This window comes from Budorcas taxicolor, chromosome 17 (assembly GCF_023091745.1).
Source record: "Budorcas taxicolor isolate Tak-1 chromosome 17, Takin1.1, whole genome shotgun sequence".
Taxonomy (NCBI): Eukaryota; Metazoa; Chordata; class Mammalia; order Artiodactyla; family Bovidae; genus Budorcas; species Budorcas taxicolor.
In genome coordinates this window covers 72331351-72355468 of record NC_068926.1, presented here as the reverse complement: position 1 = coordinate 72355468, position 24118 = coordinate 72331351, and the positions used below count along the sequence as shown (strand labels likewise).

At 61.5% G+C, this 24118-nt stretch overlaps 2 protein-coding genes across 3 annotated transcripts; one reads left to right on the top strand and one right to left on the bottom strand.

Annotated features, from left to right (window-relative positions):
• Nucleotides 1-722: 722 nt before the first annotated feature.
• On the bottom strand, nucleotides 723-10527 carry P2RX6 (purinergic receptor P2X 6). 2 transcript variants are annotated; one of them, XM_052654986.1, is made up of 12 exons: nucleotides 10373-10527; nucleotides 9595-9745; nucleotides 7358-7429; nucleotides 4990-5065; nucleotides 4737-4830; nucleotides 4583-4663; nucleotides 4357-4498; nucleotides 4165-4274; nucleotides 2392-2485; nucleotides 2201-2266; nucleotides 1995-2072; nucleotides 723-1915 (listed from the first exon to the last, which is right to left on the bottom strand). In XM_052654986.1, the coding sequence occupies exons 1-12, from the start codon at nucleotides 10504-10506 to the stop codon at nucleotides 1832-1834; spliced, it is 1182 nt and encodes a 393-aa protein (XP_052510946.1). In that variant the 5' UTR covers nucleotides 10507-10527; the 3' UTR covers nucleotides 723-1831. The 2 variants fall into 2 exon arrangements, with proteins under 2 accessions (XP_052510946.1, XP_052510947.1); XM_052654987.1 differs by having other exon boundaries at nucleotides 4165-4190.
• An 833-nt stretch (nucleotides 10528-11360) lies between these two features.
• On the top strand, nucleotides 11361-22770 carry LRRC74B (leucine rich repeat containing 74B). Its single transcript, XM_052654990.1, has 9 exons — nucleotides 11361-11499; nucleotides 12011-12156; nucleotides 12537-12669; nucleotides 13428-13634; nucleotides 16657-16766; nucleotides 17818-17933; nucleotides 19023-19101; nucleotides 21780-21875; nucleotides 22633-22770. Exons 1-9 carry the CDS (start codon nucleotides 11361-11363, stop codon nucleotides 22768-22770), a joined length of 1164 nt encoding a protein of 387 aa, XP_052510950.1.
• The last annotated feature ends 1348 nt before the right edge of the window (nucleotides 22771-24118 follow it).

Sequence of the window (24118 nt, the reverse complement as noted above, 5' to 3'; positions counted from 1 at the left end):
CAGCTGCTGGGGCGGGTGGGGAGGACACCCTGTCTCGGGGACCCACAATAGGAACCACTCAACCAGCCGTGTGGTCTTGTCACGTCCGTGGATCTTGAGGCATCGGGTCCTCGCCGGCCCCTGGAAAGGGCTTGCTCGATTGTCAGGGTGGAACAGGGTGGTGCAAGGTGGAGTGCTGGGGTTCCGGGCGGGGGAGGTGCCGGCCCGGGACAGCCCTGGGCTGAGGACACTCAGGCCAGTGCCCTCTGCCCCTCCGAGGGTGCCACAACCCCCAATGCGCCAGCACAGAGGAGCAGAGTCAGGCTCCCCTCCCCTGGGGGGCGGGCCCGGCACAGGCGCCCAGGCCCCAGGGAGGCCGCCTAGAAGGGCAGCGGAGTTCCGGGGTGCCCTGGTCTCCCTGGCTCCCGGAGAGCGTGGCGTGTGCCTGAGGCCCCCCTGGGGAGGCAGAGGCACGCCCACACGAGCACATGCACCTCCAGACACACACCCATGGGCTCAGCACGTGCAGACTGAGGCCCCAGGCCTCCAGGCTCAGACCCTGGTGCCTCCCCGGGCTGGGCGCCCGAGAGCCTGAATCCTTCCCAAGTGCCCTCCAGCTCTCCCCCCACCCCTGGTCCTTGGGAAGGGCCCAGGCCCAGCCGCATGGCCGCCGGTCTCCCGGGCAATGCTGTGCCCCCGCAGATACCACCAGCCCCGTCCCTGCCTGTAAGGAGCACGCGGGAAACTGTGGCTTTGGCAGGCTTTACTCCCCGACCTTGCAGCCGTCCGTCAGCGTTGTCTGGGCCCACACCCCTCGCCTGGGCCCGAGGGCCGCCCGCCCCCTTGGACACTGCTCTAGGGATCAAGAGCCAGCTTGGGCCCAGCCTGAGCCCGGCGCTTCTCTCCACAGCTGGCCCGCGTCATTGCCCTGGCCACGGCCAGCACGCCTGGTCTCTGGGCCCCGTGAGAAAGAGCCCCAGGCCTCCCACGCGAGCACCCCCAAAACTCTGCCATGAGGGGTCCAGCAGGTGGGACCCAGACCCAGGCCCTGTGACGACCGCATACCAGACCCTGGCCAGCCTGCCGTGGCCTCTGGGACTTGTCTGGGACATTCCTTCCAGCCTCAGGGCTCTGCTCCCGAAAAGGCAGGGCCTCCAGAGAGCCGCTGCTGCAGGCTGGCCCTGGGGGTGACCTTGGGCAGTGGCGAATTCCCCTCCCACCAGCCGTCCCCACCCACACGGCTCCAGGGGGCGGGCTGGGTGTCTCCAGGGGCTCCGCCCGCCACTGGAGCAGCTCGTCCCCGGCCTTCTGTCGGTCTCAGCACCCCCAGAGCCTGAGAGCTGCCACGGGGAAGGGCTGGGCCGTCTGCCCGCCCCAGTCTGAATTCCAGGAGTGGGTCCCAGCAGCAGAGACACTCTGCCTCAGACCCTGAGGCTCCGGGATGGGGGCTCGGGATGGGGGTGCTGACCGAGGAGAAGGCTGGGGTCTGTGCAGCCAGAGGAGGGGCTGTGCAGGCCACTGGTGCGGGGGCCACGCTGGGCATCCTGGGGAAGAGCTGCGAGAGGGTTTTCCACACACAGATGCAGCTGGAGCCCCGGGACGGCACCCTGACGCGTCCTGCTACAGGTCCCTGCACAGGCGGCTCTGGGGCGCTCCCTGCCCCAGGAGGAATCGTCCTCACACCCCATCCTAGTCCTGGGGGCTCCATCCACGGGGGGTGTCCCTCGGCGAGGTCCCTGCCTTCCCAGCCCCGACCCCCACCAGCAGGGAGCAGGCCGTCTCGTGGGGCCACAGCCTCCGTGTCCAGCTCCCGGTAGCGGCAGTGGCCGTCAGGACAGGCGCTGGGCCCCCTCTAAGGCCCCTGGATGGCCGGGCACGGGGGTGCGGGTGCCGGTTCTGTCTGCTCGGGCTGGGCGGTCCTCTTTGGAGCCTTTGCCTATGGGTGATGGCAGCAGGTTGGGGCTCGGGCCGAAGCCCCGGACAGGCGGCGCCCAGGCCCCGCGGGCACAGCGTACCTCCTCGTACTTGGTCCTCCAGTAGAAGTGTGCTTCTCCGTCCACGTACAGCAGCAGCAGGTCACAGAGGAAGGTGATCTGGGGGTGGCAGGGCTAAGCTGTGCCCAGACCCACCCCCCAGGCCTCCCCTGACCAGACCCGACATCGGGGGCCCAGCCGTGCCGGGGCAGGCCGGGCGCATGCTTGCCCATGCTCTCCGCACTCACCACGCCCAGCCAGGCTGCTCCTGTGCCCAGAGAGATAAGCGTGGGGATGAGCCCGAATTTCCCTGCCTGAGAGACGGGGTGAGTCCTGAGCCATGACCGTCCCTGCCCCCCAGCTCCCCACCAACCCTACCCGCCTACCCACCCAGTGGTGTGACCGTCACCCCCTGCCCCCACCAACCCTGCCTACCTACCCGCCCTGTGACCAGGATGTCGAAACGGATCCCATAGAGCTTGAGCAGGCTGCGGGCCTCCACGCCCGAGCTCTCCCACCAATGTGTGGCTGTCCTGGGGGCAGGAGAGAGGCTGGTGGCCTGTTCCGCCCGCTCACAGCCTCCATCCCCCTCACCCGCTGACCCCACAACTCCCCAGCCCCATCCAGCATTCCGGGAGGCTGCCGAGGACACGAGGGCAAAGCAAGCTGGGTCCCACCCCTCAGGAGCTCCCTGCCTCCCCAGGGGACAGGGCAGAAGGGGCCCTAGACAGACACCAGCAGCGGGGGAGCTGGGCGCAGGCCCAGGGCCGTGGGGTCCAGAGGGGGGACCGCACTCTCCCCTGGAAGCAGGGAAGGCTCTGCAGGGGCCCTCAGGTTGGCTTTCCAGAGGCCATGAAACAGTTCTACACAAAGCAGCGCGGGGGGGGGGGGGGGGGGGGGTGGAGGGCGGTCAGTGCAGCCAGGCCAGGTGAGGCCTAGGTAGCTGTTAAGGCCATCGCCTCCAGGCCTGGGGGCTATGTGAGCATGTGTGTGTGCATGTGTGTGTATGTACTCATGTGTGAGCATGTGTTCGTGTTTGTGTGTGCTCATGGGTGTGAGCATGTGCTCATGTGTGCTTGTGTGAGCATGTACATGTGTGCGTGCGTGTGTTCTCACATGTGAACATGTGTTCGTGTGTGCTCATATATGTGAGCAAGTACACATGTGTGCTCCTTGCGCGAGCATGTACGTGTGTGTACTCACGTGCGAGCATGTACACGTGTGTGTGCTTGTGTGTGCTCCTTGCGTGAGCATGTACATGTATGCGTGTGTGCGTTCTCACATGTGAGCATGTGTTCGTGTGTGCTCATACATGTGAGCATGTACGTGTGTGCTCCTTGCACGAGCATGTACATGTGTGTGTACTCACGTGTGAGCATGTACACGTGTGCATGTGCTCGTGTGTGCTCAGTGCGTGAGCATGTACATGTGTGTGTGTACTCACGTGTGAGCATGTGCTTGTGTGTGCTCATACATGTGAGCATGTACATGTGTGCTCATGCTTGTGCTCTGTGTGCGAGCATGTACATGTGTGCGTGCCTGTGTACTCACGTGTGAGCATGTACACGTGTGTGCATGTGCACTCTGTGCGTGAGCATGTACATGTGTGTGCATGTGTGTACTCGCGTGTGAGCACGTGCTCGTGTGCTCATGCATGTAAGCATGTGCACGCGTGTGCTCATGTGTAATCTGCGCGTGCATGTACATGTGTGCACGTGTGCTCATGTGTGAGCATGTGCTCGTGTGTGCTCATGCGTGTGAACATGTGTGTGTACACACGTGATGAGGTGACAAGAGGTGGCAGGACAGGGTCCCAGGGGGCTCTGCTTGGGAGACTCAGACATGACAATAAGTGCAGTGCAAGCTGCCTGGCCACACCTTGGATTCGAAAATAAAAAGATTTTGGACTATTATTGACAAAGTTCAGGAAACTCAGGCCATTAGATTCTTTCTCTCAAAGGTGACATGGGTGTTCATGGTACTAGTCTTTGAACTCTTCTATAGGCTTTGGAACTTTTAAAAATAAAACCTACAGGAAAAAGTAAAATAAGAAGGCCCCTGTGTGGTGGAGGGAATGCTGGAGGCAGGACTGGGGAGGAGGTGCAGAGTGGAGGCTGGACGGCGCCTGTGCTGGGGGCCCCGGTGCCCCCGCCCCCCGCAGCGGGCCTCCGGGGCTCTGGGGGCCGGCCGGGCGGGGGCTGTGGGACTGTACCTGAAGTTGTAGCTCCGCTCCTGCAGCTGAAAGGAGTACTGGGGCTGGCAGTCCGCGCCCCTGCTGTCCAGGTCGCAGTCCCAGTGGACGTGGACACCCACGGCCCCGCCCTGCATACAGCGCGCACTGGCCCAGCGGCTCTCGGGGCCTCCCCGGCCGCCAGGAGCCCCGCCCACCCCACCGGGGACCCACCAGCAGCGCCAGATCCTCAAAGACCCCTCCGGCTGCAGCCACGAGGTCCCCAATGCGGAACACGGGGCAGGTGGGGCTGGAGCGGGGGTCATAACGGCAGAGCTTGAAGTAGGTGGGGTCCTGGGTGTCCAGGGCGTTGGACCTGAGGGGTAGGAGGGGGTCAGACCAGGCAGGGGGCAGGAGGGTCTTCGGTCTGCTGCCCCCCCACGTCCAAACCCCCGCTTACTTGGAGAAGTTAAACTTGCTGAAGGTGACGGTGTTTTTGATGAACAGGGTGAAGTTCTCAGCCTGGAGAAGCAGGGGCTTCCTGCAGGGTAAAGGGGGGATGTGAGAGGCAGGCTCCGTGGTCAGGGGGCGGGCGTGGGGCCTGGGGGGCTTACACGGGTGCAGCACCGCTCTCCACTGGACACCAGCCCCGGATTTCGCAGGTCCTGTGGGTCGCATTGAACACCACGCACTGGCCCGTCTTTATGCCTTGGAAACACGGGACAAACCCCAGGCCCTCGAATCTCCATGGGGCCTGGGCAGGGGTTGGGGGAGGGAGGCTGACAGGAAGGAGAGACGCAGACCACCCAGGGTCCCCTGGGCCGGAGCCCCCAGCCTGGGGAGGCCCTGCAAGGTGGGCCCACTTACCATGACTGTGCGTCCCCGTCTCCCCCTCGGGACAGTCCTGGTCGGCCCAGCAGTTGGCCAGCGGGATGGACGGGTGCTGGGGGCAGAGAGCAGACCACCAAGGGCCTGGAGGGGCCTCCCTCGGAGACCCTGCCCCGCAGGGCAGGGGGACACGCCCCTTCCTGCCTTAGCCCCTCGGGAGTCTCTGAGTCTGGGGATACCCGAGAGCTGGAGGCTGCAGGTAATCACGCAGGTGGCAGCCCCAGTGGGAGATGGGTGCAGGCAGAGTTCCAAGGCTGAGGAAGACTCCTGACCCGCTCCTCCCGGGGCGGGGGCGGGAGTGATGTGGCCAGGCCCAGCAGCTCTGGTCCAGTTCAGAGGACGGAACAGGGGAGGTGGCGCGCGGTGGGAGGGTGAGGGCGTGCCGGGTGGGGCACTGGGCGGTGACTGAGGGCGAGCCCCGTGGGAGGGCCTGGGAGCACACAGGCTCACCGCATCCCTGCCTGTTCTCCTGTGAGGCTGGGCCGTGGCTGCCTGTACTCGGGGACCAAGTTTCAGGGGTCAGCCAGCGGGGAAGAGGGTGAGCTTTCTGGGGCTCCAGGCCCCAGAGGGAGGCACAGCCTCACAGATGCAGGTTTGCGGCTCTGTCCTGGCTGGTGCTGGACACCGTTGCCCAGGCATCCAGCTCAGGGCAGCGTGGGGAACACTGGTGGTCGGAGGGCAGTGTGGGGCCACCTGCCCGGCCTCGAGGTCCCCACCTGTGTCCCACGTCTGTCCCTCCTCTCCACCTGGCTGGGCCACCGTGGGCACCCCCCAGGCCCTGTCCTCCTCCATCCGGCTTCCCGAATGGCCCCTCTTGAGGCACCGCAGATGGAACGCCCCTCCTCTGAGCCCCCTGCACCGCCGTGCTCCTGTGATCAAGACCAGCTTCTCCACAGAGCTCTTGGGATACCCCCCTAATCCAGTCCAAATGGAGGCTCCAGCCCCACTGAGCAGCAGGTGACTCCTGAGATGCCTCACCCCACACGGGGGGCCTTTACCCACGCAGCCCCCTCTGCCTGCATAGCCTGAAGACCCTCGTTGAGCCTGGGGTCCAGGGGGAAGCCCTGCCCGAGCCCCCGGGGACTCCCAGCTGCAGCCTCTGCGCCACCCCAGGACCTGCCTTGGTGGCTGGCTGTTTGCCCCAGAGCCTTGGCGTGTGTGGGTGGGGCTCTGCAGCCCCCGGGGGAGGCTCTGCGGGTTTCTGAAGGCTGTTGCACTGCTGGGAGGGCCGGCCCACCAGGACCCCCGGAGGAGCGGCTCTGAGGAAGGCGGCCGGTCAGATCTGATGCGTTACAGCACGGCCCCCGCCGTTTCATGGGAAGAGCCAGAAGCTGGGACATGGAGCAAAGAGGAATCCCGTGGATTCCAGAAAAGACAGAACCACAGCCCCAGCAAAACTTCAGGACTGTCCACACGCTGAACCAAGACTAGACGTCCGCGAAAGTTTGCAAAGGGAAGGCATCGTGTGTTTGCCAAGGGAAGATGGGGCCCACCGGGCACATGGGACGCCCCAGCAACAGCGGTGGGGCCACCGAGCAGTACTCAGGGGCAGCTGACTGCACCCTTTCTCTCCAGCCAGTGAGTGAGTACATTTTAGCCTTGATGAAAGGAAAAGGGCATCACAGAGGTAAGTTTCCAAGGCGGTGTCCTGGGTCAGGACTCTTTAAGCAAAACCCACAGCCTGGAAACTGAACCCTTAAAAATGGTTAAGACGGTAATTTTGTTTTGAGCTGTTTTATTTTTTTAATATAAATTTATTTATTTTAATTGGAGGCTAATTACTTTACAATATTGTATTGGTTTTGCCACATATCAGCATGAATCTGCCGTGGTGTACACATGTTCCCCATTCTGAACCCCCCTCCCAAGATGGTAATTTTGATGTTATGTGTATGTTATCACAATTTGAAAAAAATCGGATTAAAAATCCACAGCTGGAGAGAAGGGTCAGTGGGCTCTGTGACAGAGGTCCACCCTGGGATGCCCTCAGGTGAGGAGGAAAGGTGAGGTTTCTAGGGACGGTGAGATTTTCTGGATGGCGGGGACCACAGCTGCAGGGCAAAGTACGCAGAGATAGTGAGCGGCCCTGAGCTCGGCCTGGGCAGCAGTGTGCTGTTTGCAGACAGGAACGGAAGCTGCTCCTGGGACACATTAATAGAAGCTGTGTCTAGAAAAGGGAGGTGATCTTCCAGCTTGCCTCTGGCTATCGGAGTCCACCTGAGTTCTGTGCCTTGTTCTGGGTGTTACCTGGACAACCTCCAGAGTGCCCAGAGGCAGGACCAGGATGTGGAAGGGCCCAGACACTTCTGGAACTAGGGACCCATGGGAAGCCCTCAGGCAGTCTTACCTCTGGGCACCTGCCCTGGACTTGTCCTGGCGTCACAAGGAAGTTGGTCACCAAGAAGAACACGTTCTCGCCCTGGAAGAGAAGTGTCAGGCTGGGTCTCTGCTCCCCGCCCCCCACCAGGAGAGGCCAGCAGCTGGCAGCTTGGCTCGTTCGGGGAGGGGCCCTGGCTCCGTCAAGTCACCAGCCCTGAGCCCCAGGAAAACACCCCTCCAGTGTGGCAAGGGTCAGAGACAGGAGCTCAGTGGGGCTTGCAGTCCTTCCTGAGCCCATGTCTGCCTCCCACATTCACTTAGTCGCTCAGGCAGGATTTTCCAAGAGCCCCCTGATTCCAGACACTGAAGATCCAGGTTAGAGGCGAGGTGGATCCCTCACTGCAGACAGGGCCAGGGGCCAGGGGGCCAGAGGGGAGCTCTGTCGGGGTCGACGATGCCTGGTGCCTGCATGTGGCACACGCAAGCTCAGCAGGCTTCCTGGGGTACGCACACCCAGGAAGAGGCATCAGGGGTGTCGGCGGTCAGGATCCAGAGGGGCCCGGTGGGGACATCCCTGCTGGTCCAGTGGAGAAGAATCTGCCTTGCAGTGCAGGGGACTCAGGTTCGATCCCTGGTCCAGGAACTAAGAAAGATTCCCGTACGCTGCAGAGCAGCTGAGCTCACATGCTGCCCACTAGAGGGTCCGTGCACCACAGCGAAAGGTCCCGCAGGACGTGACTGAGGCCCAACACGGTGAGATTAATTAATAAAGGGAACTTAGAGGGGCTTGGTGGACCCCCACGAGAAGGAGGCTCTGAGGGTGGCAGGCGGGGGCTGGGAGGGCCAGCCCGGTTGCTGCATGGGGGCCCAGCGGAAGGCCTCCGTCAGCCCAACCCAGGGATGACTCGGGCAGCCGTGAGAGCTGTTAGGAAGTGGAATGAACCAGAGGGAGGGGCAGGGAGGTGTCTAGTGGGCCCAACGTGGACACTGGGGGACGTCACTGGAGGACGAGAGGCCACGTGGAGGGCGGGAGGTGATTTCCCGTCGGATGAGGTGGGCCTGCCCCCGGGAGCCAGCTGTGCTCAGGGTGGGGGTCGCCAGGGTTAGAATCTGGGCGTCAGCAGGACGGGAGGAGACTGAGGCAGCGGACAATCTGGGTGACGGGAGGAGGGGCAGGAGACACAGCGTGGGAGGGGGCAGGGGAGGAGTGCCCCCACGGCCCTCCCAGCCCACCCTGCAGCGCACGCGTTGAGCTCCGAGACACTCCTCCCCTTTCCAGATGCAGACTTCTTGTTTTTTTCTTTTCCATTATGTTCTTTTAATTATTTTTTCACTTGCAGCCCATGGGATCTTCACTGCGGTGTGGGAATCTACAGTCGCGGCAGGCAGGACCTAGTTCTCCAACCAGGGATGACACCTGGGTCCCTGCTTCGGGAAGGCGGAGTCTTAACCTCCAGACCACCAGGGAGGCCCCTCCACTGTGGTTCAGTAGAGGGTGCTGAGTATAGTTTTCTGTGCTACGGGGCAGAACCTTATTGCTCACCCATTCTGTAATAGTTCACCTCTACTGATCCCAAACTGCCCCCCTTCCCTCCCTCCCTCACCAGCGCCCCCCAGGCTGGCAGCCACGAGTCTGGGGTCTACAGCTGTGAGTCCGTGTCGTAGATGTGTGGATTCGGTGTCACACTCTCGATTCCACATGTAAGTGATATGCTTGTCTTTGTCTGATCGTCTCTGCGTCCATCCGTGTAGCTGCAGATGGCGTTATTTCATCCTTTTTCTGGCTGAGTAGCACTCCCCTGTGGGCTTCCCGGGCGGCACTAGCCGTAAAGAACCCGTCTGCCAATGTACCAGATACAAGAGACAAGGGTTTGATCCCTGCGTCGGGACGATCCCCTGGAAGAGGAAATGGCAACCCACTGCAGTGTTCTTGCCTAGAGAATCCCATGGACAGAGGAGCCCGGTGGGCTACAGTCCATGGAGTCGCACAGAGCGGGACACGACGGAGCCTCCGAGCGTGCACAGGCGGCATTCGGCCATGCCCAGCGCGTCATCTCTACCAGCCCCGGATGCAGGCTTGCTGAATGCGTCTCCCCGGCCTGGCTTCCTGACCGTCTTCTCCGCTGGAAGGCCACGGCTCCGCGAGGCCCCGCCCCGAGCACAGCCCTGGGCCAGAGCTGGCGCCCCGTTCCCCCTACACACACTCACAGTGGGGGGGTGGGTGTCAGAGGGGCCAGCGCCCAGCAGCAGTGCCGCGTCACCCACCTGTGGCGGCTTCACGAAGTCAGCCACGTCCCACAGCCGGTTCCCCAGCTCCTCGATCCGGGTCACGGAGACCCCCTTGAGCTTGGTGATGACAGAGACCTGGGGGTCCAGGTCCTGCTCCTGGTAGCCTTTTTTGGTGAGGAGGGCCCACCTGGGGGCGACGGACAGGCAGTGTGGTGCGTCCCTGGGCCGCCTCTCCCCCACACCCTCCTGACTCCCAGCCCGGGGCTCAGGGGCCCTGCCTTCTCTCCACCTGGTCTCCCACACCGAACCCCTTGCCCAGGCCGGAGCTCCGGCCATGGGTCAGAGGGCCAGGGCCCTTGCCGGGCACCTGTGAGCTTGGGGACGCCCGCATCACCTCCTTCACCAGCCAACAGCCTCCCCGGCCCTGTCTAGATCCGCTTCCCCCTGAAAGACGCCCCCGACCCAGCTTGAACGAGTGGTCTCTACCGGGGTCCTTAGTGCTCCAGCTCTCACGAGTGTCAGGGACAACCTCCTGCCTGGCCAAGGGCCCCCGGTGCGGGGAGGGGGCCCATCCTGCTGGGCGCTGGAGTCCAGCACGGGGCTGGGAGAAGGCCCAGGGAAGGATGCAGGGAGGCACCTGAGCACAGGACCTGCTCTGACACTCCCCCAGCCTCTAGGCAGACGGAGAGCCTTCCTTCTCCCCACCTCCTGCCCTGCACGCTGACCACCAGCCCAGACCCTGAAGACTCAGCCTCTCGCCCCTTGGCCCAGCCGTGACCCCTCCAGCCAGCACACCCGGAAGCTGTTCTCTTACCCCACCACGTAGACCACGACCCCCAGCTGCAGCAGCCTCTGCAGGGCGCCCACCCGCCAGTTCCGGGTCATCACATACTTCTCCGTTTTGTAATCCAGAAGCCCCCAGCCCACCCCGGCGCCTGGGGAGCCCATGTTCCCAGCTCCTGCTGGCAACCAGGCTGCGTGAGTCAGCACAGCAGCTGCAGCCACAGCTGAACAGGGAGCTGAAGCAGGCGCCAAGCGGGTCCAAGCCAGCAGCTATTAAAGGGACACTCAGGCAGGACTCAGCCTCCACCTCCCAGCCCCTGGGCTCAGGCCCAGCCTCCCCGCTGCTCAGGGCCTCCCATCCACCACAGACTCCGCCAGCTGGGCCGTGGGCACTAAGGGAGGAGCAGTCTCCCGCCCCTGCCCTCTAACCCGTCACCTCCGAGAGATGACAGGCGGGACGCGCACTGTGAGAGGGCGGCCTGGGCCAGCTGGAGCCCAGACATCAAGGAAAGCCTCGGGAAGGGAGCTGTCCTGTGCAGACCTGAAGCTCGACAAGCAGCGCTGCGGAGGGCAGTCCTCGGAGGAGGGAGAAGCACAGGGGACTGCCAGCGGGCGAGTGAGCGCTGGACCCACAGGGTGGGAGTGGGATCCTGGCGGCAGAAAGCAGTCAGCCGAGCCCTGCCGGGCCCTGCCGGGTCCCCCAGCCCCCTGTGCGACGCCGCCGAGAAGCTGCCCCTTTCCCAGGCTCCCGATGAGGAGGCAAGCCCGCCGCGAGCGGATCAGTCCTGGCTGCGAGCGGGCCAAGGGCAGCGCGCGCTCTTGGCGGCGTCCGCGGCAACCAACAACTTGGGGTCACCTGGGCAACCGCTGCCGGGGAGGCGTCCCTATTGGCTGCAGCGGACAAGCGCCCCATCAGATTGGCCAATGCGCTGGAGGGCCCGCCCCCATCCCCGGGCCGCGCTCCGCGGCAGTCCCTCGCATCCCCGCTCTGTGGCCGCGACTGCAGAGTGGGCGTAACCATGAGGGGTCCCCTCCAGGAGCCTGGGGAGAAGCAAGGCCAGGAGCAAGGGGCAGCGGCGGCCTCTGGGCGTCCTGCTGGGGTCCCGGAGGCCGAGAAGTGTGCGGACGCGGATTCGGACTCCGACCAGGAGACAGAAGGTGCCTACTGGCAGTGGGTGGGGGGCAGGCTGGGGCCGTGTAGGCAGGGGACCCCGTCCGGCAGGAGCGCACCCCTCCGTGGGGCTGGGGGCGGCTCTCGCCCTGTGCTTTCCCTAACGTGCTCCTGGCGGCATCAGTCCCATCCTTAGAACAGGCTTCCAGAATGAGGTTAAGAGGCAACCCCCGCCCCCAACAGTGTAAGGAGGGCTGTCTCACGCCGGCCATCAGAAAAAGACTAAAGGAAAGGAAGTAGGGAACTTAGAATTGCTTCAGTTTCCTCCCCCATAAGAGGTCCCCACAGCCCTGTGGTCTGCAATCCGGTGGAAGAGACAGTATACTGCAGGGTCCCGGGGGTGGGCGGGGAGGGGAGGCCCAGGCCCAGCTACACAAGCGGCGGGACTGCACGTGGGGCCGTGATCCCCGCCAGCACAGGAGGAAACGTCTCCAGAGGGGAGAACAGGCTGGGCAGTGGGGCCGGCCGGGAGGGAGCCACGTGAACCCCGCCTCCCAGCAGGCGCCTGCAAGCCTGGCGAGCTGGGCAAGGACACCCTCTACCTGAGGTCCTGCCGGGCCCACAGCGTCGTGCCCGCCTCCTGCTTTCTGCGCCAAGGGAGCGCCCCAGAGCTCAGCCTGCGGCACCGAGGCCTGGGGCCCCAGGTACCCCAGGAGGGACCCTCGGGCAGGCTTGGAGGGCGAGGACCTGGGAGCCAGCAGCCTGGGGAGGGGTCCCTTCCTGAGCCCACCCCACCACACTCCCCTAGCCCTGCTCGGGCTCCCAGGCATGTCCCAGCCCCCACACTGAGTGGCAGGTGGGATCGGGGCTACGACAGAGTTCAGTACAAGGACTGCGGGGCCTGCAGGGCACCCCTGATTTGTTGGGTCAAGCTCCTGGGGAGACCGAGAGTGGGAAGCCGGCATCCCTGGGCCTGTGGGAATGAACCGAGCGGGCTGAGCCCCTCAGGCAGAGCCCAGGGAGTGCCCCGCCGTGTCTGCAGCCCCGGGAAGGACCAGGCTCCTCAGGTCCCTCTCTGTCCCAGGGGGCCCGGGCTCTGGCCCGTGCACTGACCTCCAATCCCTACATCAAGCGGCTGGACCTTCGGGACAACGGACTCTGCAGGGCCGGCGCAGAGGCCCTGGCGGGCGCTCTGAGCAGAAACTGCAGCACCTGTGGTAGGTTCTGAGCCTGGGGTGCGGCTGGACTACCCCACACGCGGCCTTTTCACTCCGCTCCCAGCTGCTGCTGCTGCTTGGGGGCGGCTTCATCACAGGGAGGGTGGGGTGGGGCACCCGGAGTTGTGGGGTCTCTTCCACTGTCTTCGGCCGGCCAGCACCCCGGGTATATGGTGGCCTCCCAGCGCCTCGATGCAGAGAGGCAGGGGGCAGACGGGCAGGGGCCAGGCAGGGCGAGAGGAGAAGGGCTGGATCCAGACGCCGCCTCTGCCACGGAAGGGCAGGGAGCCCCTGGGCAAGGAGGCAGCCTTGCTGAGCCTCAGTTTTCAGCACTCAGCCCTTGGAAACGTGGGGACATACACTCAGAAGAGCGTCTGCTCACGTAAGCACTCCATGCGCGGCCACCTGGGCGTCACTGCCAGTCCCCGGAAACGTGGCAGTGGGGCTTCCTCGGGCAGGCCACATGGCTGCCAGGCGTGAGTCACCCACTGAGGGGCTGGGTGCGTCTACATTACAGCCCCGCAGAGTAGGTGGCGTTAGCCCCCAGACAAAGCTTGTGGACACGTGGCCTGGGGACGGGGCTCTGGGGAGCTGCTTGGGGCCGCAGGGGACCCAGCCAATGGGGTCAGACTCACCACCCACCCCGGGACAGTCCGGCCACTAAGTCCCCCATGCTGGGACAGGCTGCGCAGCTGTGGGGGACGGAACGGGCAGGGCCTGCTCTGGAGCCCGTCCCTGAGGAGTGGTGCTGCCCCCAGATGTGGACCTGTCGGAGAACCACCTGGGAACGGAGGGAGCCCGGGCCGTCTGTGCCGCCCTGGCGGTGAGCCCGGCTGTGCAGAGGGTGCAGCTGGCAGGGAACGGCCTGGAAGAGCAGGCGGCCCAGTGCCTGGCTGAGCTCCTGCTGGCCCGCACGGGCCTGAAATCCCTGGATCTGAGCTACAACCAGCTGAATGACCAAGCAGGTACCATCCGGCCGCCGGCCCGGGTCACCACAGCGGTGCTCCTGACTGTCTTCCTGGGGCAGGGTGGGCGGAGGTAGGCAGGACCACCCCAAGCATCCGTGCCTGCTCCTGTCCCTGCACCCCCAGCCCTGGACTCTCAGCCCGTTCCCCAGACATCTCTCTGCCCAGCACTGCCTGTGGGCCCTGATGGCCACTAGGGATCCAACCAAGAACTCAACAAAGCCCTTGTCCTCCCGGAGGGCTTCCCAGATGGTGCTGATGGTAAAGGACCTGCTTGCCGACGCAGGAGGTGCAAGAGACTCGGGTTCAATCCTTGGGTCAGGGAGATCCCCTGGAGGAGGGTACGGCAATCCACTCCAGTGTTCTTGGCTGGAGAATCCCATGGACAGAGGAGCCTGGTGGGCTATAGTCCATGGGGTCACAGAGAGTCAAACACGACTGAAGCAAATTAGCAAGCACGCCCTCACTGGACACGTGGTAACAGGATTACCCTCCATAATTATTGGTGCTGCGAAAGAAAGAAGCAGGGCAGGATTCTGAAGAGTGGACTCCCCCCACTACTTTAGAGAGGTGACGTTTCAGCTGCAGCGTGCAAGAGGGAGAAAGTCAGTCATGGCAAGACCAGAGGGAGAACATTTCAAGCAGAGACACCAGGGTGGCTGGGCTAGTGAGCCAGGAGAGAGGGGCCCAGCGTGGGACGGGGTGGCAGAGGGGCCGCAGGGCCCCCATCAAGGCCGGACGTGAGGACATTGCTCCAAGCACTGTGGGAGACGTCAGTGGGACGCCCCCGCCTCAGCACCTTCTCCCCAGGGCCTCTGCATGGGCTGGCCGCCCTGCCAGGAGCACACACTTCCACCCGCCTGTCCTCAACCACCCAGTCAATTCTGAGAATCACCGGGGGGCCTTCCCTGAAGCTCCAGCGGCTAACATTCTGCTTTCCCAATGCAGGGGGCCTGGGTTCAATCCTTGGTCAGGGAACTGGATCGTATATGTTTCAGCTAAGACCTGGTGCAGCCAAACAGAATTTTTAAAAACATTTTTTTTTAATTAAAAAAAAAAAGTCCCCTGGGACCCTGGGTTAGGAATACAGATTCCGTGGCCTGGGATCTGCTGGGCCTCTGAATCCTCTTGGGGGGCATTGTAACAGCTGCCCCAGGAGATTCGCCTGATCCAGAAAGTTCAGGAATCACTGATCTGCCCACTGAGCCTGAGTGAATGGCGCTGGCCTCGCTGTGGGAGAATCAGTCCTAGAGTTCAACTGCAAGATAGACAGTCTGCCTTCTAAGAAAACTGCTGTGGGAACAGGCAAATTACAAGAGAAGCTATTTCAGGCTTTCAGCAAAGTAAGTCTAGGTGTCGCTCTGGGTCAGCACCAGACAGTCAGTGAGGTTGGAGGGGCTTGGGACTCGAGGCCCTTTGAAGGCTGCACGGCATGTGGGGGTCTGTGGGTGGGCCCGCCTCCCTGAGGGATCTCAGCCTCCCCACCTGACCCGAGGCCAGGGTAGCACCGACCTGGTGTCGTGGCTGCGGGGGTCGTGAAGAACATGCACAGGGAACACAGACGGCTGGTTCACGGCTGTAGGTCCCGCTCACCCTCCCGCTGCTCAGCAGAGAAGGGGCCTCCTGCCAAAGCGGGCGCCACTGCCGCCCGCCTCTCTCAGCCCTGGACGTGTCTGAGACCCCGTGGCTGTCAGACTTGGTGCCGGGCGCGAGGTGGGGGATCCGGATCTCAGGGAGGCGCCAGGAGTCCTCTCAGCCTTGCAGGGAGCTCTCCAAGGTGCTGTTGCGTCTGCGGACCCGGCCGCTGGGCCTTCTGCTCTGTGCTGGGTGCAGCACTATGGAGAGGGGCCAGGCAGGGCGGTCTAACGCTCAGAGCCCGGAAGGATGGACACAAGAGCAGACAAGGGGTCCGAGGTGGCCCGGCCCGGCCTGGCTGAGTAAGCAAGGCTTCCCGGGTGGGAATGAGGCGCTGTTCCCCAGGTAAAGAAGGGCATCAGCAGTTGCACACGGGGATGGGGGGGAGCAGGGGCAGCCGGAGCTGAGAACCAGGAGCAGGTCAGACCCACTGAGCCCGGACTCGGCAGAGAGGGTGGGCAGGGCTTCTGCCCATCTTACATGTGAAGTAGTTCTCGGGTTTTTTACCCACCCAGCCCTGCTCTTTCCTTTCATTTTTTCCCCCTCTTTTTACGATTTACTTACTTATTTGGAGAAGGGCATGGCAACCCACTCCAGCATTCTTGCCTGGAGAATCCCATGGGCAGAGGAGCCTGGTGGGCTGCAGTCCATGGGGTTGCAGAGAGTCGGACATGACTGAGCGACTTTCACGCCACTCCTTATTTGGCTGCACTGGCTCACAGCCGTGGCACGCAGGCCCTTCAGCTGCAGCATGGGCGATCCAGCTCCCTGGCCAGGGGTCCGACCTGGGCCCCCTGCCTTGGGAGCTCAGGAGTCTCAGCCACCACACCGCCAGGGAAGTCCTCTCCTTTTCTGCACCACCGCCTCCTCTCTACCGCAGCCTCGCTGACCTTGTCACCTCCTGCGTAGACGGCGGCACAAGGCACCCAACGGGTCCCCTGACCTCAGGTTCCCACCCCCACCCACCATAACCTTGTCTCTCCTTAAAGCGTCTCTCTAGTGCCCATCATTCCTACGTCCCCTCACAGCCTCACCCGGGGGACCCAGCACCTGGCCTGTGTGCGTTTCCACGAGCCCCGGGCTCCCTGTCCCCCCTTCTCCCCGCCACGTTCGGTCTCCACGGGTGCATGGGGTATCCTTTCACCTTCAAGGCTCTCTCTGCTTTCCTGACCCCCGCTCCAAGGCAGGGTTAGCCCCCACTCTGTCCCCAAGCCTCCCTGTTTGTGGTTGGATAGCTCACACCCCAGAATGCCTTGAGGGCAGGGCAGGCCCCTGAGCGGTTGGATGCCCTGAGGCTCATGCACAGCAGAGGCCCACAGTGGGCACCACTATCAGTTCTTGAAGGAATGATCAGAGTGAATAAAAGTCTGTCGTGGCGTTTCTGAAGGGGAGACGCTTGGACCAGCCCTGGCAGAAAACACAGGACTCACGGAGCTCAACGTGAGCTGGAATCACCTGCGAGGCCTCGGAGCCGCAGCCTTTGCCAGAGGACTGGAGGTACGAGGCCCTGCCTAGCAAGCCTCTCTGGCCTCCTTCTGGGGTGGGTCTCCCAGGCACCAGGCCCCCATCTCTTGCAGCTCTTCAGAAATGAGCTTTAGGGACTTCCCTGGCTGTCCAGTGGTTAAGACTATGTGCTTTCACTTCAGAGGGCACAGGTTCAATTCCTGGTTGGGGAACTAAGATCCCACATGCCTCATGGTACAGTCAAAAAAAGACAAAAAAAAGGAAGGAAGGAGGCTTGGCTGTTTCCAACAGTGCTCAGAGGATGCTTCTCCAGGTGACTTCAGTTTCCCTGGCTCTATTTAATGACGACAGTTTGGTCTCCCTGCACCGACTCTCAGGGCGCTGAGGGAGGAGTCCACAGCTGGAGACGCACGCCTCCAGAGACGCCACGGACGCTTGGGTGGGGGGGTGCACCGTGTGGTCCAGGGACGCACACTCACCGCTGGGCAGATGCTTGCCTGAGACAATGGCCCTGGGCCCCGGGCCCCCTGCACACCCTCTCACAGGCTCTGCCTGCTCCCTGGCCCCAACACCTGGGGAATGGGGGGCACAGGGCCCTGTGTGCCCCTGGGGGCAGCTGCCTCTGCGGGATCCTCCTTGGGGAATGGCAGGGTGGCCTTGCCCTCCACGACGTGCAGTGTCGAGGCTGACCGGGGTCCCGCCCCACAAGCTGGGCACCCACGGGCTCCCCACTTCTCCCCATCACAGTCCTCCAGGCACATTTCACCCAACAGTCCTTCACTGGCGTCCTCCTTGAGCCCTGGGATGCTCTGTGCCTTGGGGTCCCTGCCCGAGAGGGGTCCCTGTCACTGTGTCTCTGGGCCCTGTGGCCCCAGGGCAGACCGCTCACTCTGAGGCTCACTCACATCCATGCCCACCCTCTACTGGCCACCACTGCCCAAGCCCAGGGCTCTCCCCTGCAACCTCTGTGGTCTTCTACTTCCGGTCCACACTCTGCTCCTCAGCTCTCCTGGACTTGGGGGCTGGGGCCTGGCTTCCTCCACCGACACGTGTGGCCCTATGGGGTTGCTCCTTTGTGTCCCAGGCAAACATCTTCCTGAGGGTCCTGGACATCTCGTACAATGGCTGTGGGGATTCTGGAGCCTCTGCGGTGGGGGAGGCGCTCAAGACCAACAACGTGCTGGAGGAGCTCTACATGAGGTGAGAGCAGGGGCCTCCCCACCTGCAGGCCCCCTGCCACCCAGGGACCGGGGCTCCTCCTGCTGCTGCTCACCCTCAGGGCTGGAAGCTGCCACAGTCCCAGGGCACGCCGCTCTGTCCCTCTCACTCAGGTTCGTCCTTGCGACGTGAAAGTGTTCGTCTCTCAGTCGTGTCCGACTCTTTGTGACCCTATGGACTGTAGCCTGCCAGGCTCCTCTGTCTATGGGATTCTCCAGGCCAGAATACTGGAGTGGGTTGCCATGCCCTCCTCCAGGGGATCTTCCCAGGACTGAACCTGGGTCTCCTGCATTGCAGGCCGATTCTTTACCCTCTGAGCCACTAGGGAAGCCCGTCCTTTGTCCCTGGGGACTCGTAATTCCTACTGCGTGGCTGGGGGATGGGAGGTGCAAACACGTAAACCTCTCCAGCAGAGCCGGTGCGGGCGGGGGCGCTCCACGTGTGTGCTCCTCCCTTTCAGGAGGGGTTTGTGCCCTGTCCAGCACATGGCTGCTGGGGGCCTGCCACGGCTGGGCTGCGCCTCCAAGCCCAGGCAGGGTCCCAGGCCTCCCGGGAAAACCAGAGGGAAGGGAGGAGGTGGAGGTCAGACAGGTCATGGGCTGTCCGCCATCAGCACAGGCATCTGCTCCATCCTACCCATTTTCCCCTCCCGGTGGGGGAGAGCCGGGGTCTGAGAAGATAGAGGGAAGTGGGGCTGGCCTGGAGACAAAGTAGCCGAGACCGGGGAGGGTGCCTGGAGCAGAAGGTGGGGAGGGAGCTGGCGGCTGTCGCGCGGACAGAGGCAGGGTGCAGGACGCGTGGGAGCACGTGCTGAGCGCTGAGGGCCGGGAGCAGCAGCTGGTCTCCACTGGGGGTGGAGGTGGGGGAGCAACCCTCTAGGCACGTCTGCTGGACCCTGAACACGGAAGACTCCACTGAAGCATCTACACACTGACCTGCCCAGGGCCCCCGGGGAGTGCTTGGAGGCTGGACCTGGGGGTTGCACCAGCAGCTCCAGCCGCAGCCCTGGGGCAATGTGGCTCTGCACAGCTGCCTGCAAGGCAGCGCAAGGCACATGCCTTTCTGTTGCAGCAACAACCGCATCTCTGTGGCAGGAGCCCTGAGCCTGGGCCTGGGCCTGCGAGTCAACCAGACACTGAGGATTCTTGCTGTGAGTGCCAGCCTGATGGGGGAGGCCCCGGCACAGACTGCCTGTGCCTGTCCACACAGCCCCCTCCCCGCCACATCTCACCCTGGTGCCTGCGGGCACACGGGGGAGGGGGCGCCAGGCTTCCTCCTGCAACCTCGTCATCCACTCACCCATCTCTGGCCTGGCCCACAAATTCCTTCGGACTCCTCCCAGGCCCACCAGGCTTCCCCTCACCTCCCTACGGCCTTGCTGGAACCCAGGGGCCACGCAGGTGTTCCATCTCCCGTGGGGAGGATGTAGCCGGCCACTGGGAGCAGAAGGCAGTGAAGGGAGGCCGGAGCAGGCCCTCCAGGACCTCTCTGCCAGCTGCCTATGCCCCGAGGACAGTGCCAGCAGGTCTGGGGACCTCAGCCCCGCCTGGCCCTCAGGGAGCACAGGAGCCCCCAGCAGCACCCACTTCCCCAGCCCGAGGCTCACTCTTGCCCCCGAGCAGAACCCAGACCTCTCTCTAAGCTCTGAGTCTCCATTTCCAGCCTGCCTGACGGTCCCCTAGATGAGAACAGGCGCACGGGATTCTGGGAGTCAAACCTGACCTCACCGTCCCCCCCAAGGGCTGCCTCCAGGTGGGGGGCTCCTTCGCATCCTGTCAGCTGGGGCCCAGTGCTGACCCCCCCTCGTCCCACACCTTCCCTCTGGGGAGGGGGACGGGCTGCCCGCTGCTCCTCCTGCCTGTCGGCCATCAGGTCATCCTCCTGAACAGGAAACGGCCCCGGCTTTAAATCTCTGGAAAACGCCAAGCTTAGTCATCTGCTCATTCACAGCACGTGGGCTCTGCGCTCCGCCAGCCCCACGCTCCTCCCCACCTTGAGGCCCTTCACTCAGGCCCGGTTCAGTTCAGGCTCTCAGTCGTGTCCGACTCTTTGTGACCCCATGGATTGCAGCACACCAGGCCTCCCTGTCCATCACCAACTCCCAGAGCTTGCTCAAACTCATGTCCATCGAGTCAGTGATATACCATCCAACCATCTCATCCTCTGTCGTCCCCTTCTCCTCCTGCCTTCAATCTTTCCCAGGATCATGGTTTTTTCCAATGACTCAGTTCTTTGCATCAGGTCGTCAAAGTACTGAGGTTTCAGCTTCAGCATCAGTCCTTCCAATGAACACCCAGGACTGATCTCCTTTAGGATGGACTGCTTGGATCTCCTTGCAGTCCAAGGGACTCTCAAGAGTCTTCTCCAACACCACAGTTCCAAAGCATCAATTCTTTGGTGCTCAGCTTTCTTTATAGTCCAACTCTCACATCCATACATGACCACTGGAAAAATCATAGCTTTGACTAGACGGACCTTTGCTGGAAAAGTAATGTCTCTGCTTTTTAATATGCTGTCTAGGTTGGTCATAGCTTTCCTTCCAAGGAGCAAGCGTCTTTTAATTTCAGGACTGCAGTCACCATCTGCAGTGATTTTGGAGCCCAAGAAAAGAAAGTCTGACACTGTTTCCACTGTTTCCCCATCTATTTCCCATGAAGTGATGGGACCAGATGCCGCAATCTTCGTTTTTCGAATGTTGAGTTTTAAGCCACCTTTTCCACTCTCCTCTTTCACTTTCATCAAGAGGATCTTCAGTTCCTCTTCACTTTCTGCCATAAGGGTGGTGTCATCTGCATATCTGAGGTTATTGATATTTCTCCTGGCAATCTTGATTCCAGCTTATGCTTCATCCAGCCTAGCGTTTCTCATGATGTACTCTGCATATAAGTTAAATAAGCAGGGTGACAGTATACAGCCTTGATGTACTTCTTTCCCAATTTGGAACCAGTCTGTCGTCAAACAAGGAGGGAACACAGCCCCGCCCATCAACAGAAAATTGGATTGAAGATTTACTGAGCATGGCCTCACCCATCAGAACAAAAGAGTTTCCCCCACAGTCAGTCTCTCCCATCAGGAAGCTTCCATAAGCCTCTTATCCTTCTCCATCAGAGGGCAGACAGATGGAAAACCACAATCACAGAAAACGAATCAAACTGATCACATGGACCACAGCCTTGTCTAACTCAGTGAAACTGTGAGCCATGCCGTGTAGGGCCACCCAGGCGGGCATGGTAGATGGGCGGGCATGGTAGAGAGTTCTGACAAGACGCAGTCCGCTGGAGAAGGCAATGGCAACCACTTCAGTCTTCCTGCCTTGAGAGCCCCATGAACAGCATGAAAGGACTCTCGGCCCAAGCTGCTTGCAGTTTCCCAGCCATGAGGTACAACCTCTCCACCCTGCTCTGCTCCTGTGGCTCTTGTTGAAATGCCCAACGCAACCCACCGGGCCTGGAAAGCTCAGCTTGGGTGTTTTGTCCCATCCACCCCCCACTTCCCACGGAGCGTTGGCGCAGGGGTCTCTGAGCACTCTCCACACTGTCTTGTTCTGTTTGCTCCCCTCCCCTCCCTGCGACAGTGAGCTTGTAAGGGTGGGGTGTGTCTTGTGTGTCTGACTCCTGACACAGAGTGGGCACAGGGTGGGCGTGCAGCCAGTGTCCACTCCCTTCCACTATTCCTGGTTCCAGCACCACCAAAGGCATCATGTCGCAGGGAGGAGCCTTTTGAGCTGAGATAGTGAGGCTGCCCGGAGCCACATCCACAAAGATGGGGGAATCCCTCCTGCTGCCCTGGGCTCGGCGTCCCTCACTGAGGGACTTGTGTGCTTCTCAGGTGTCCAGGAATCCCATGCGAAGTGAAGGCTGCTGTAGTGTGCTCAAGTCTGTCCAGGCTAATCCACAGTCCGCACTGGAGCTTCTGGACTTTTCTGTGAGTTTCTCATAAACCTTGTCTCTGACCCTCCCAATAGCCCTGCGAGATATGACTTTCTCCATTTTAGAAAGAAAGAAGTGTGGATTGGAGAGAGTGCCTGGCTCAGGTATACGGTGTGGCCCATATCCGAGTTCCAACCGGGCCACTGTGACTCCGCTCCTGCCCCTGTGTGGGGTGTCATGGTGGTCTCACCTCGGACCCCTGCCTGGGTTCTTCATTGGCAGAGAGAGAACAGGTGGCTCAGACGCCCATGCTCACTGATGTTTGGATTTGCAGGTTCAACTCTTGCAAGGCAGCCCCTCCTCCCAGCCGGTAGTGCCTGCAAGTCGATCCCAGTGCTGGAGATTCACATGGGGGGCTGCACGAGAGATGATAACCATTTCACTCCATTTTGCCTTTAAAAAATTCTTTATCGGCAGTGTGGAGTCTTAGCCACTGGACCACCAGGGAAGTTCCGGTTTTGCCTTTTAATGTAGCAAAAATGTCACTCTTTTCTAAGGCAGTTAAACACAAATGAGAGAATCCCCAAATACAAATCACGAAGAGTCTAGTTACAAATCACTGCTCATTCTCCCTCTGATTTATTTCAACCCAGGCTTGAGTCAAAGCCTGTTCAGAGATGTGTCTACAGTTTCAATCGTTCAAACTTGGGACAAACTGATGCCCTGTGAGGCTTTTTGAGACCTTGTGTGTGTAAAATGGTCAAGTTCTCAGAAAGTGATAACATCCTGCCTGGTGATGGGTTTCTCCTCAGGATATCCAGGTGAACAGAGAGTTTGATGACCTCGCCAGTTCAGTGAAGGTCATTCTTCCAGGGCTTTGCATAAAGACGGGTGCCCGCAGAGTGGAGTACAAAAAAGAACTGCTGGCCGTCTTCACACCATCTGAGTGACTATGTTGTGTGACTTTCTTCTCTCTCCCATGGGCCACTTCAACTTCAAGGTGCCTTTCAACACATGAGTGCACTGAGGCCCCATGTCAACCAGGGGGAAGGCCTACAGAGCTGGCCTTCATAGTGACTGAGACTTCAGTGTTAACCAGGGTCTTCCGTCATTCTCATTCAGGTCCCAGATATGTACTCCTAGAGAAATGAAAACATGCCCACACAAAAACGTGAGCATCCATGTTTATGGCAGTGTTATCCGTGACGGCCACAAAATGCAAATACCCACCAACTGATGAGCGGATAAATAGAACGTAGTGTGCTTATACAATGGAATATTACTTGGCAATAAAAAAGGATGAAATTTGGCATGATGGAAATGTTCTAAAATTGATGATAGTAACGGTTTCACAATTTCAGTAACATACTAAAAGCATTTGAATCGTGTACTTTAAGTAGAGGAATTGTACGGAATGCGAACTGTGTCTTACACAGTTGCTTAGGAAAAAGAGGAATGCAGTAACGGCGCATGTGACATGGATGAGCCACTGCCCTGAGGGAAAGCAGTTGATCACAGAAGACCACTTACTGCGCCACTTGACTGGGTGACTTGCCCAGTATGTACATTATATCTCAGAAAACCGTTGCTGCTGCTGCTAAATCGCTTCAGTCCTGTCCGACTCCGTGCGACCCCCTAGACGGCAGCCCACCAGGCTCCCCCGTCCCCGGGATTCTCCAGGCAAGAACACGGGAGTGGGTTGCCATTTCCTCCTCCAATGCATGAAAGTGAAAAGTGAAAGTGAAGTCGCTCAGTCGTGTCCGACTCTGTGCGACCCCACAGACGGCAGCCTTCCAGGCTCCTCCGTCTCTGGGATTTTCCAGGCAAGAGTGCTGGAGTGGGGTGCCATTGCCTTCGCTTCCCTGTAGGGCCTGCAAATAAGCAAGCCAGTCATTGCACGAAGGCCCGGCGCCCTCCCCAATTAACAAGGAGGCCCCGGGCGGTGAGCCGCGGGGAGGTGGGGTGGGCCAGAGCAGGCCTGCGGCAGGGTGCGGGAGCGGCGTGGGCGGGACGAGCTTGAAGACCGAATGAGGAGACCGGCGCACTCCGCCTCCCGCTCGCAGCCTTCCCGCCAAACTCATGCCCAATCAGAACGCACCACAAACTGGGAGTCCCACGTGAGCCAATCAGAAGCGGGATTCTAGACTCCGCCCCACCCCACAGCGCTCTGCACCAATGGGCATCGGCGGCGGCGGCGTGGGGTACACGACGACGTGCGGGGGCTCGGCTGAGGAGCGCGAGGCTTGGCGTCGGCAGTTGCGCGCAGCGGCGGCGAGAGCGGTTGCGGTCGGTGTAGCG